The sequence below is a fragment of the Balaenoptera musculus genome, chromosome 11, assembly GCF_009873245.2.
Source record: "Balaenoptera musculus isolate JJ_BM4_2016_0621 chromosome 11, mBalMus1.pri.v3, whole genome shotgun sequence".
NCBI lineage: Eukaryota > Metazoa > Chordata > Mammalia > Artiodactyla > Balaenopteridae > Balaenoptera > Balaenoptera musculus.
Window position 1 is genome coordinate 56,468,296 of NC_045795.1, and position 12,052 is coordinate 56,480,347.

At 41.7% G+C, this 12,052-nt stretch overlaps 1 protein-coding gene across 1 annotated transcript; it reads left to right on the forward strand.

Annotated features, from left to right (window-relative positions):
- The first annotated feature begins 3,879 nt into the window (after nt 1-3,879).
- Nucleotides 3,880-10,576, forward strand: LOC118904260 (deoxyuridine 5'-triphosphate nucleotidohydrolase, mitochondrial-like). The gene is made up of 2 exons (XM_036870167.1): nt 3,880-4,381; nt 10,560-10,576. The coding sequence occupies exons 1-2, from the start codon at nt 3,880-3,882 to the stop codon at nt 10,574-10,576; spliced, it is 519 nt and encodes a 172-aa protein (XP_036726062.1).
- The last annotated feature ends 1,476 nt before the right edge of the window (nt 10,577-12,052 follow it).

Genomic DNA, 12,052 nt, shown 5'->3' on the forward strand with positions numbered 1-12,052 from the left:
CCAGAAGGCATCTACTTCACCATTTGTCCATTGTTGCACAGAGGCCCATATGGCATCCTCACGATTCCCCTACTTTGGGGAGGGGATGGCGAGGAACTGTAATACGGGATCAATTCCTAAGCAGCCAATGACAGCCTTCTGCTTCCTCCAGCTCCCTGAACGCAGTGCCCTCGGAAAAGGATTCCGAGGCCTCAGGAAGTACTTCTGGCCCGGGGTGGCCTTTAGAGCAGCACGTACCTCTGAGTGTGTCTCTGAAGCCAGACCAGAAGCAGCAGAGAGCTGCCTGAACCACTCCCCTGGGAACAGCTGGACCTGTGAGCATGACCACCTTGCTGACGGAGGCAGCACCCCAGGAGCTGGCCCCAGAGTCAGCCAGCCAGCCACTGCCCAGCCCAATCCCAGAAGCATCTGAGAGAGGCCTCCCTCCTTTCAAAACCTTTCTCATCCCCAGAGCCCCACGCCCAATACCCTGTTCTGGGTTAGAGTCTTCGGCGTGTCTTGGGCTTAACTTGTTCTCTGACAGTCTTGTGGGGCTATGGCTCCTCAGATCCCCTCCATCTGGGGTCCCCCTGCCCTGAAAACACAGTCAAGGCAAAAACAGAACAGCTGCGTAGAACCTCTCCAAGTAGGTGAGAGTAGGAAGAGAAAAACACTTAAAGTTCTGGACTCATCCAGGCAGGTGAAGGAAAAGCTGTGGATGAAGGGAAGGTTGTGGTTCCTCCAACGGCTGGGCTAGGCCCGTGGATAAGGTGGGACCCACAGGGCACTTGATCCAGCTGAGAGGGGACTGATTCAGTCAGAATCGAAGCTTCAGTCTTACCTTCTCTTCAAAGATTCTCCTTCCCCTGTCCTGCACTCAGGGCCCAGTGGCGGGGAGAGGGAGGATGTTGGTCCAGTTCCTCTCCGGGCCCCTCCTCCCTTTCATGCTCTGTTTCTCTGGCTCCTTCAGGACCCATGCAGGGTGAGGGAAAGGGGCAGAAGTCTTCTTACCTGGTGGCCACTGGTGGTAGTTCTTCCGGGCTTGCAGTGGTTAATCATCATTCAGTGGCCCTGGCAGGCTCCTAAAAGTAGGTTTCCCACAAGAATATTCGGGGGTTCTCAGCGATCATCCCAGGACCTCTGCGTTGGTCCTTAGTATGAGCAATGTGCCTGCAACTGACCCCTTGGGACCCCTCTTCACCTCTTGGCTGCCCCCACCCCCGCCCTGTGCGGATCCCCACGTAGTCTCTCTTATGCTGGCCTCCCTTACAGAAGAGTCCAGCTAGCAAGACCATAGCAGCACATGAGCCCGAGTGTCTGCTTTCTCTCTTCCTGCACCCCAACTGCTGGTCACGGCTAGAGAGAGTCACACTCCCGACAAGTCTGATCTGTGAATCTGGTCACCAGCACCAACTGGGTCTTTAGCAGCACCTCGTATTCCTACCAGCTTTTCAAGTCAGCTCGTTTTCCAACTCTCACCAGTGGCTATTTCTAAGCTCCACTCTGCCTGCCTCCCATCCTTCTACCCCCTACTGGATAGCTTCTCCTCCTCCTCTCAGAGAAAGGAAAAGCCATCCTGCTGCCGCTCCCCAAACTTCCCACCAAGAAGTCTTTAACCTACACTCCCTCCTGCCCCGGGTGGGATCTGGGAGCAGCTGAGTGGAGGGCCTGTTCCTCCTCTTACTCTCCTCTCCATCCCTCCTCTTCAGGCCTGGGGACGGGGGCTGCACGTTGTGTCTGGAAGGATGGGAGGATTTCCCTCAGTGGAGGTGGAGCCCTGATGGGGAGGCGGGTGCTCCAGGTGCTGGGAACAGTCTGCACGGAGGCATGGGGCTGGCTCACGAGGAGATTTTCCCAGCCTGCCTTGCCCCTTCAGTTCCTAGAGCCTGTGGCCACTTGTGCCCCAGGAGTGGAATGCTGTTCCTCCCCATCCCACCCCACCCAGGACCTCCCAGCCCCATTGTGACACTGCTCCCCAGACACCGTGGAACCCAAGGGTTCTGCTTCCAAGGGTCTGGCTGGGCCTGGCTTGTGGTCCTGTCTCCAGGGAGAAGGGACTGGGAGTGTGTGGAGGGTGGCAATTATGATGACACCTGGCAACTGTGCGGCCGCATTCTCAGCGCAGACGTGGACAGGGCCTGTTCGGCTGTGGGGAGTCTGTGGAAGGAGCGGGCTGTCCTCCCGGGAAGCGTGAGTTCTCAGGTGTGGCATCTGGCCATTTCCTGCCCTCAGAAGGGGGGCTGCTCCTGGTTATACCTTCCTGTCCCAGGCCTTAGTTTCCGCTTTCTACATTGAGAACCAATTGCCTGGGGCCTGTCCACCTGGCAGGGTGGTTCCCTTGGGAACAAGGGCTCCAGGGCCTTGCAGACTGTCAGGCCCCTGTGGGGATTCAGGTGATGCTGTGGGGGGCACTGAAGGGGACCTGGCCGGGGAAGCTGGCTCCGGGCCCAAAAGCCAAATCTCTGTGAGCAAAGCAAAGGTTCCCTCCTTCCCTCTCTCCCTCTCTTCCTTCTTCCTTCCCTCTCTCTCTCCCTCTCTGCCTGGGAAGTCTCCTCTATCCTGTGACACCCCCTCCAAACTTACACACATGCACACTGTACTAGTTTTCTGTTGCTGTTGTAACATATTGTCACAAACTTAGCGGCTTTAAACAACACAGATTTATTACCTTATAGTCCTGCAGGTCAGAAGGCCAAAATGGGTCTCACTAAGCTAAAATCAGGTGTCACAGGGGAATTTATTTCTTTGCCTGTTCCAGCCTCCAAAGGCTGCCCACAATTCCTTAGCTCACAGTTCCTTGTATCTTCAAAGCCAGCAATGGCTGGTCAAGTCTTAAGAGATGTAACTGAAGTTTATGCATTTTCATTGCTGTATTGCATTCCACTAGATAAATATACCACAGTTTATCCATTCCTCTGCTGTTGGGGCATTTGGGCTCTTTTTTTTTTTTTTCTTCACATTTGAGGTGTGTTGTCGTGAATGTTTTGGTACTCTTCTTGGATCATATGTACAAATGTTTGCCCAGAGTATGTAACTGGGAGTAGAATTGCTGGGTCATAATGTGTGGGGATATTCAGCTCTATAAGACAATGCCAAATTGTTTTCCAAAGTGGAACTATGAATAAGCCTGCCAGAAATGTATAAAAGTTAGATACTGGGTATTGTCAGATTTCTTAAGATTTCTTAAGCAAATGAGTGTAAATTATGGTCTTGATTTGCATTTCCCTCAGTATTAAAGAGGTTGAACATCTCTTCATATGTTTGTTTAAATTTCCTCTTCTTGCAATGCCCATTCATGTCTTTTGTCATTTTCTTATTGTCTTTTTATTATTGATCTGTGGCTTCTTTACATATTCTTGATCCTTTTTCTCCCCAGTAATACAAGTTTTTCAATATATTCTCCCAGTTGTGTTTAACTCTATGATTTTCATTTTTGAGTAGTCAAATTTATAATCAAAAAAAATTTTTTTAATTAATTTATTTATTTATTGGCTGTGTTGGGTCTTCGTTGCTGTGTGCGGGCTTTCTCTAGTTGCAGTGAGCGGGGGCTACTCCTCGTTGTGGTGCGCAGGCTTCTCATTGCAGTGGCTTCTCTTGCTGCGGAGCATGGGCTCTAGGAGCACGGGCTTCAGTAGTTGTGGCTTGCGGGCTCTAGAGCTCAGGCTCAGTAGTTGTGGTGCACGGGCTTAGTTGCTCCGCGGCATGTGGGATCTTCCCGGGCCAGGGCTCGAACCCGTGTCCCTTGCATTGGCAGGCATATTCTTAACCACTGTGCCACCAGGGAAGCCCTATAATTTAAAATTTTATGGTTAGCATAGAATAGCATAGCTTTTGTGTCCTGATCAAGAAATCCTTTTTTGGTTCACCCTGCTCCCTCTTATGCTCACATTCTGCCCTGCCATGCCCTGCTCTCAGGAAACTCAAGTCATCTCCCCCAGCAAGGTGGCCCGGCTTGCAGAGGAGGGCGGCATACCACTCCACTTTGCCCAGCTCTCGGAGCACACCGCCACCCAGACCAAGGGGTCTACACGCACCGCGGGCTCTGACCTGTACAGTGCCTATGATTGCGCAGTACCACCTATGGAGAAAGCCCTTGTGAAAACCGACATTCAGATACTTCTTCCTTCTGGGTGCTATGGGAGAGTAGCTCCATGTTCTAGCTTGGCTGCAAAACACTTCATAGATGTAGAAGCTGGTGTCAGAGATGAAGATTATAGAGGAAATGTTGGTGTTGTACTATTTAATTGTGGCAAAGAAAAGTTTGAAGTAAAAAAGTGTGATGAAATTGCACAGCTCATTTGTGAACAGATTTTTTTTTACCCAGAAATAGAGGAAGTTCAAGTTTTAGATGACACTGTAAGGGGTTCAGGAGGTTTTGGTTCTACAGGTAAGAATTTAAAATGTATGCCAAGAACAGAAAATGAGAAAATGTTCCTAGAAAAGAAAGATTTGCTTAAAGTGAAAAAAAAAAGAAAAGAAAAAGGAAATCATTTTTCACGTAAAGTCAAAAATATATTCCATATATTTTCTAATAAAAGTTTTGTTCTTTAAATTTAGGTCCTTAATAGGGCTGAAATTTTTGTTTATGGTGTGAGACAGGAACCAATGTTAATTTTTTTCCATTTACTGACCTGTCATGCAGGTCTGTCTCTCATATATCAAGATTTGTTTGGGACTTCCCTGGTGGTCCAGTGGGTAAGACTCCACACTCCCAGTGCAGGGGGCCCGGGTTTGAGCCCTGGTTGGGGAACTAGATCCCTCATGCGTACCGCAACTAAGAGTCCGCATGCCACAACTAAGAAACCTGCATGCCGCAACTAAAGATCCTGCATACCACAACGAAGATCCCGTGTGCTGCAACTAAGACCGGTGCAGGCAAAATAAATAAAATAAAATAAATATTTTTAAAAATTGTTTGCCTAAATCTATTTCTGGGCTATTTAGCTATTCCTGCATTGAGACCACCTTGTCTTTAATGAATATAACTTTATAATAGATTCTGATGTTTGGCAGGACAAATCATTCCTCCTTATTATTCTTCAGAATTCTCTTAGGTATTCATGCCCTTTGTTCTTCCATAATAATTTTAGAGTTATCTTGACAAATTCACAAAAAAATACCTTTTGGATTTTGACTGGATTTGTACTGAATCTACAGATCAACATGGGAAAAAATTAACAACTTTTATTCATGACCATTAGATATCTCTCCATTAATTTTTCTTTTTAACATATTTCTGTAAGTTTTATAATTATTTTACACACAGGTCTTGCATTTTTTTTTTTTTTTTTTGCCCTGCTGCGTGGCTTGTGGGATCTTAGTTTCCTGACCAAGGATTGAACCCCAGACCACAGCCCTGAAAGTACCGAATCCTAACCACTGGACCTCCAGGGAATACCCTTGCACATAGTTTTAAAACATTTTTTATTGTGGTAAAATATACCTAACATAAAATTGATCATTTGAAACATTAAAAAAATTTTAGCATAAAGCTAAATGTAAAATTGACATACAAAATTGTAAGATAGTCAAAGTGTACATTGTGGTTCTTTGATGTACGTATATATTACAAAAGGACTCCCTTCATCTAGTTAATTCACACATCCATCACCTCACATATTTATCTTTTTGTGTGTGTGTGTGAGAAATTTATGTTCTACTGTCTTAGCAAATTTCAATTATACAATATAGTGTTATCAACTATAGTCACCATGTTTTTACATTATATCCTCAGACCTTATTCCTCTTATAGTTGAAAGTAATTCCTCTTTTACCAACCTCTTCCTATTTCCCCAGCCACAGCCCTTGGAAACCACTTTCACTTTCTGTTTCCACTAGTTTTGACTTAAAAAAAAAAAATTCCACATATAAGTGATACCATACAGTATTTGTCCTTTTCTGTCTGTTCACAAGCATAATGCTCCACCCATGTCGTCACAAATGGCAGGATTTCCATTTTTTCTTGTGGCTAAATAGTATTTCATTGTATGTATAAATATATACCACATTTTCTCTATTCATTCATCCGTTGATGGACACTTAATGTTGTTTCCATATCTTGCTATTATTGTTTTCTTTATTTCTGTTTTAACTTTATAATCTCTTTATTTATTTAGGTTTATATTATTTTGTTCTTTTTTCACTTCCTATGATGGGCATTTAGTTTGTTAATTTTCAGTCTTTCTGATTTTCTATTATAAAGCAGGTAAAACTATAAATTTCCCACAGAGTACCACTTTTTATACCACCCATAGGTTTGATATGGGTGGTATAAGTTTTTATAGTTTTTATAGTTTTCACTTATAAGCATTTATATTATCACTCATTTATAAATATTTTAAAATTTTCATTATGATCTCTTCTTTGACTTCTGAGATAGTCACAAGTTTTATTAACTTAAAAATATATATTTATAAAACTTAATAAACTTTAGAAAAAGTATATGTATATTCCATGTTCATGGATTGGAAGACTCAATATTGTTGGTAAGATGTCAATGCTTCCCAAACTGACCTATAGATTCAATATAATCTCAATCAAAACACAGCAAGCTGTTTTGCAAATAACAAACTTATTCTAAAGTTCAAATGGAAATGCAGAAGCCCTGGATATCCAACATAGTAGTGAAGAAAAACAAAGTTGGAGGCTTCACACTACCTGATTTTAAGACTTCCTATAAAGTCTTCCATAATCAAAATAGCATGGTATTGGCAAAAGGATAGACACATAGAACCATGGAACAAAATAGAAAGTTCAGAAATAGACCCACATAAATATAATCAACTGGTCATAGAAGCAAAGGCAATTCAATGGAGAAAGGATAGTCTTTTCAACAATGGTACTGGAATAACTGGATGACCATATGCAAAAATTTAATGTAAAAAAAAATGTAAACCCAGATCTTACACCCTTTACAAAAATTAACTCAAAATGGATCATAGACCTAAGTGTAAAACACAAAACTATATAAAACTTCTAGAAGACAATATAGGAGAAAATCTAAGTGACCTTGGGTTTGGCAATGAATTTTTAGATATGACACCAAAAGCAAAATCTGTGAAAGAAAAAAATTGATAAATTGGACTTTTTTTTTTTAAGATTTATTTATTATTTATTTTATTTATTTTTGGCTGTGTCAGGTCTTAGTTGTGGCACGTGGGCTCTTTGTTGTGGTGCACAGTCTTCTCTCTAGCCGTGGTGTGCAGGTTTTCTCTCTCTAGTTGTGGCGCACAGGCGCCAGGGTGCGTTGGCTCTGTAGTTTGCGGCACGCAGGCTCAGTAGTTGTGGCACGCAGGCTTAGTTGCCCCGCGGCATGTGGGATCTTCATTCCCCTGACCAGGGATCAAACCCGTGTCCCCTGCATTGTAAGGCGGATTCTTTACCACTGGACCACCAGGGAAGTCCCAAATTGGACTTTCTGCTCTGCAAAAGATGCTGTTAAGAGAATAAAAAGGCAAGCCAGAGACTGGAAAAAATATTTGCAAAACATAGCTGATAAAAGACTTGTATCCAAAATATACAAATAACTCAAAACTCAACAGTAAGAAGGTAAACATCCCAATTTAAAAAACAGGCAAAAGATCTGAAGAGATAACTCACCAAAGAAGATATACAGATAGCAAATAAGCATATGAAAAGATGCTCAACGTTATTTGTCATTAGGGAATTGCAACTTAAAAGAATGAAAAACTAAATAAAAGAACTCATCTACTATTATGGCTAAAATCAAATAAATTGGCAAGGATGCAGAACAACAAGAATTCTCATTCATTGCTGGTGGGAGTGCAAAATGGTATAGCCACTTTGGAAGACAGTTTCCAGTTTCTTATAAAGCTAAACAGTTTTACCATATGACTCAACATTCATGTCCCTAGGTATTTACCCAACTGATCTGAAAACTGTATCCACACAAAAACCTGCATGCAAATGTTTATAGCAGCTTTATTCACAACTGCCAAACACTGGAAGCAACCAAGATGTCCTTCAATAATTGATGAATGGATAAACAAACTGTATTATGTGGATACATTGAAAAATATTATTCAGTGATTTTTAAAAAACAAGCTATTAGGCCATGAAAAGATATGAATGGCCTTAAGTGCATACTGCTGAGTGAAAGAAGCCAGTCTGAAAAGGCTATATAGTGTATGATTCCAGGTACATGACACTCCAGAAAAAGCAAGATATACTGTAAAAAGATCAGTGGTTGCCAGGGGTTTGAGAAGAGAGAGGAGGGTTTAATAGGTGGAGCACAGATTTTTTAGGGCAGTGAGACTTCTGTCTGAAACTCTAATGGTGGATACATGACTCCACGCATTTGTCAAAACCCACAGGACTTTACAGCCCATAGAGTGAACCTTACCATATACAAATTAAAGAAAAAAAATCATTTAGGAGATAGAGGGATCCCAGGATGGAATGCAGACTGTGATAAATGAATGTAACTGTATTACACATGTATGAAAAACATATGGAATTTTAAATTATTAAGCTGTTAGTGACTTCTAATTTAATCACATTGTAGTCAGAAGACAGGTCTATATGATGCCTATTCTTTGAAATTTGTCATGAGAACTTCCCTGGCGGTACAGTGGTTCAGACTCCCTGCTTCCAATGCACGGGGTGTGGGTTCGATCCCTGGTCGAGGTACTAAGATCCCACATGCCGTGCAGTGCGGCCAAAAAGAAAAAAAGAAAATTTCTGTCGAGGCTTGCTTTATTGCCTAGTGCATGATGAAGTTTTGCAAATGCTCTGAGTAGGCTTGAGAAAAATGTGTATTCTCTAGTTGTTAGATGCAGAATTTTAGAAATGGTCATTAGTTTAATCTTGTTAATTGTGTTATTAAAATAATCTATCTTTGCTAAGTTTTTACATTTTGACCCCTTGAAAAGGTGCATTGAAATTTCTCATTATGATATTAGAGCTATCAACTTCTCCTATGAGTTATACTCATTATTGTTTTATATATTTGAAGGCATTTATTAGGTTCATATATATTTAATTTTTTGGTGTACTGAACCTTTTGTCTTTAGACAATGAATCTCTCTATTAATGATACTTTATGGGGTTTTTTTTTGTTTTGTTTTGGTAATAGTATAGCTAAATCAGATTTCTTTTGATTACTGTTTGCCTAATGTAACTTTTTCCATCCTTTAACTCTCAGCCTTTTCATGTCCCTATGCTTTAAGTGTGCTTTCTTACAGAGTGACCAAGTTGTCATCAAAATCAATACACTTGCGAGAGGGAAAGGGGGCACTATGAATAATTACACAAGTATAAAAGACATAAACTGGGTATGTTCTGGGAAATACTGGCCACCCTGTTTATTTATTTTTAAATATTTACTTATTTATTTGGCTGCGCCAGGTCTTAGTTGAAGCATGCGGGCTCATTTAGTTGCAGCAGGTAGGCTCTAGTTCCCTGACCAGGGATGGAACCTGGGCCCCCTGCGTTGGGAGTGTGGAGTCTTAACCACTGTACCACCAGGGAAGTCACGGCCGCCCTATTTAAAAACAGCATATTAATTTGATTTTTAAAAAGCTCAATCCAACTATCTCTTTTAACTAGCGATAATCAATATACTTTGATTCATTTTCCAGTCACAATTACTGAAATCCACTTTTTCTACGTTTCTTTTTTTCCTTTCTTCACTTTTTCGATTGAGGTTTTGTTTTTGTTTTTCCCTTTAGCCTATCTTTTCCCACTACTGTTTTCTAGCTATATTATTGTAGTGGTTATCCTTAAAATTTTATCATGCAAATGTAACTTTGAGGGACTTCCCTGGTGGTCCAGTGGTTAAGACTTCGTGCTTCCACTGCAGGGAGCATGGGTTCAATCCTTGGTCAGGGAACTAAGATCCCGCAAGCCAGGCAGCGCGGTGTGGCCAAAAAAAAAAAAAAACTGAAAAAAGTAACTTTGAAATCTTGGTGTCTTTCTCCTACACCTTGAACAATAGAAGGATTTTAAGACACTTCGGCTCTCATCATCTCCATCCTGAAATATATTATTGCTGCCCACCATTTTATCTTTTTTTTTTAACTCCACAATTGAACAGAGCTTTTATTATTTAATGCAATCAGTATTTGGATTTGCTTACATGTTTACCATTTTGATTGCACATCACTGCCTATCAGTTTGTCATCTTGACATAATTTTCCTCCTCCTTATTCTTTTTTTTGCCCAATGGTTCCAGACCCATTCATTGATGAGTTCCTCTTTTATCCAGTTTCTGAACTCTTTTTTTTCACTACACTGTATATTCCTGCTCCAAAACTATTTTTTTCTTTTTTTTTTTTGGCCATGCTGTGAGGCTTGTGGGATCTTAGTACCCCAACCAGGGACTGAACCCAGGCCCCTGGCAGTGAAAGCTCAGAGTCCTAACCACTAGACTGCCAGGGAATTCCCACCAAAACCATTCTTAATTGTTTGAATTTTGTATTATTTTAGGATTTTGCATTTTCATATACATTTTATTTTATTTGGAGCATCCCTCTCCTTATCTTTTAGAAGTTCCATTAAATCAGATCTGTTGCTTCCTCAATTTTTGACTATAACTCTCTTCATTTTACTCTACTTGACAGATAATTTTGCTGAGTAAGCAATTCTAGGTTGGCTGTTATTTCCTATCAACATGTTGAAGATACTCTTCACTCTCTTCTGGTTTCCTTGTTGCTTAGCAACTTTTGGTTATTTCTTTAAAAAAAGAAAAGAAAAAGAAAATTCAAAAGTCTTAGAGTTAAACAATGAGTCTTCAACATTATAAAGCTATTTATAACAGTAATTAAAGTAGTGGTAACATTTTACCCTTATGAAAATGTCACAGACTTCAGATCACAACTTGGATCCTCAATGATTCAAGTGTTTTATCTTACACAATATGGGTTTGGTCAGTTTTAAGATAAAATTCCTCCAGATATGTTGTCCACAACTTTCGTTTCTTTTTTTTTTTTTTTTTTTATTTATTTATTATTTATGGCTGTGTTGGGTCTTTGTTTCTGTGCGAGGGCTTTCTCTAGTTGTGGCAAGCGGGGGCCACTCTTCATCGCGGTGCGCGGGCCTCTCACTATCGCAGCCTCTCTTGTTGTGGAGCACAGGCTCCAGACGCACAGGCTCAGTAACTGTGGCTCATGGGCCCAGTTGCTCCGCGGCATGTGGGATCTTCCCAGACCAGGGCTCAAACCTGTGTCCCCTGCATTAGGAGGCAGATTCTCAATCACTGCGCCACCAGGGAAGCCCCAACTTCCGTTTCTTAACAGAAGTCTGTAGACATGGCTCATTTGTCCATGATCTATCTTCTCTCTAGATGTTTTTGAAAATCTTTTGTCACTGGTGTTCTGCAGCTTTGTTACAGTGGGTTTCTCTTTTATTTATCCTGCTTGGGATACACTGTTTCCTGATTCTAATGATTCATGTTTTTCAAATTTTAGAAAATGGATTGCTTTTATCTCTTTAAATATCGCTTCTCTCTTTCTCCCACTGGGCCTGCAACTAGATGAACGTTAAATCTTCTATCTTCTAAGTCATCTTTGTGTAGAATCTATTTAACCTTCCCTTTAGTGTGTTTATTTCAACAACTTGTTATTCAATAGTTTTTATTTTTAGAAGTTGTGTCTTCCCTCCAAAGGTGTCTGCTTTTTGCCTCTGGTTATAAGTCCATTTCTGTAATTATAACTTCCATCTCTTACTCTCAGAATGACTTAACTTCTAGTGGGTTAGGTAATATTTGTTTTGAGCCCTTGGCTTGATCTTAATCTGTGAGAGCCTTGCAAGCTTAGTTTGGAGAAATTTTCCTTCATAGAAGACCTGCATCTGCTTTTGCTGGTAGCCAAGGGGTGCCCCAACCCAGGACCTCTTCAGCCCCGCTTAGTTTCCCCATTTTGCTGCTGTTCCAAGGTAATATCCTTACAGTCAGTGTTGCTACCTCACTCCTCCCCTCCGCCCGCCTTTCCAGCTTGGCTCTCTGCTGCTGTCTGTCACCCTACCATTTTGGTGCCCCATGGCACCAGCCCTGTGTCCTCACCTCTGTGGCCAAGGCTTGCAGCCACCCACCTTGGCCTCAGTTCATGGCCACTTC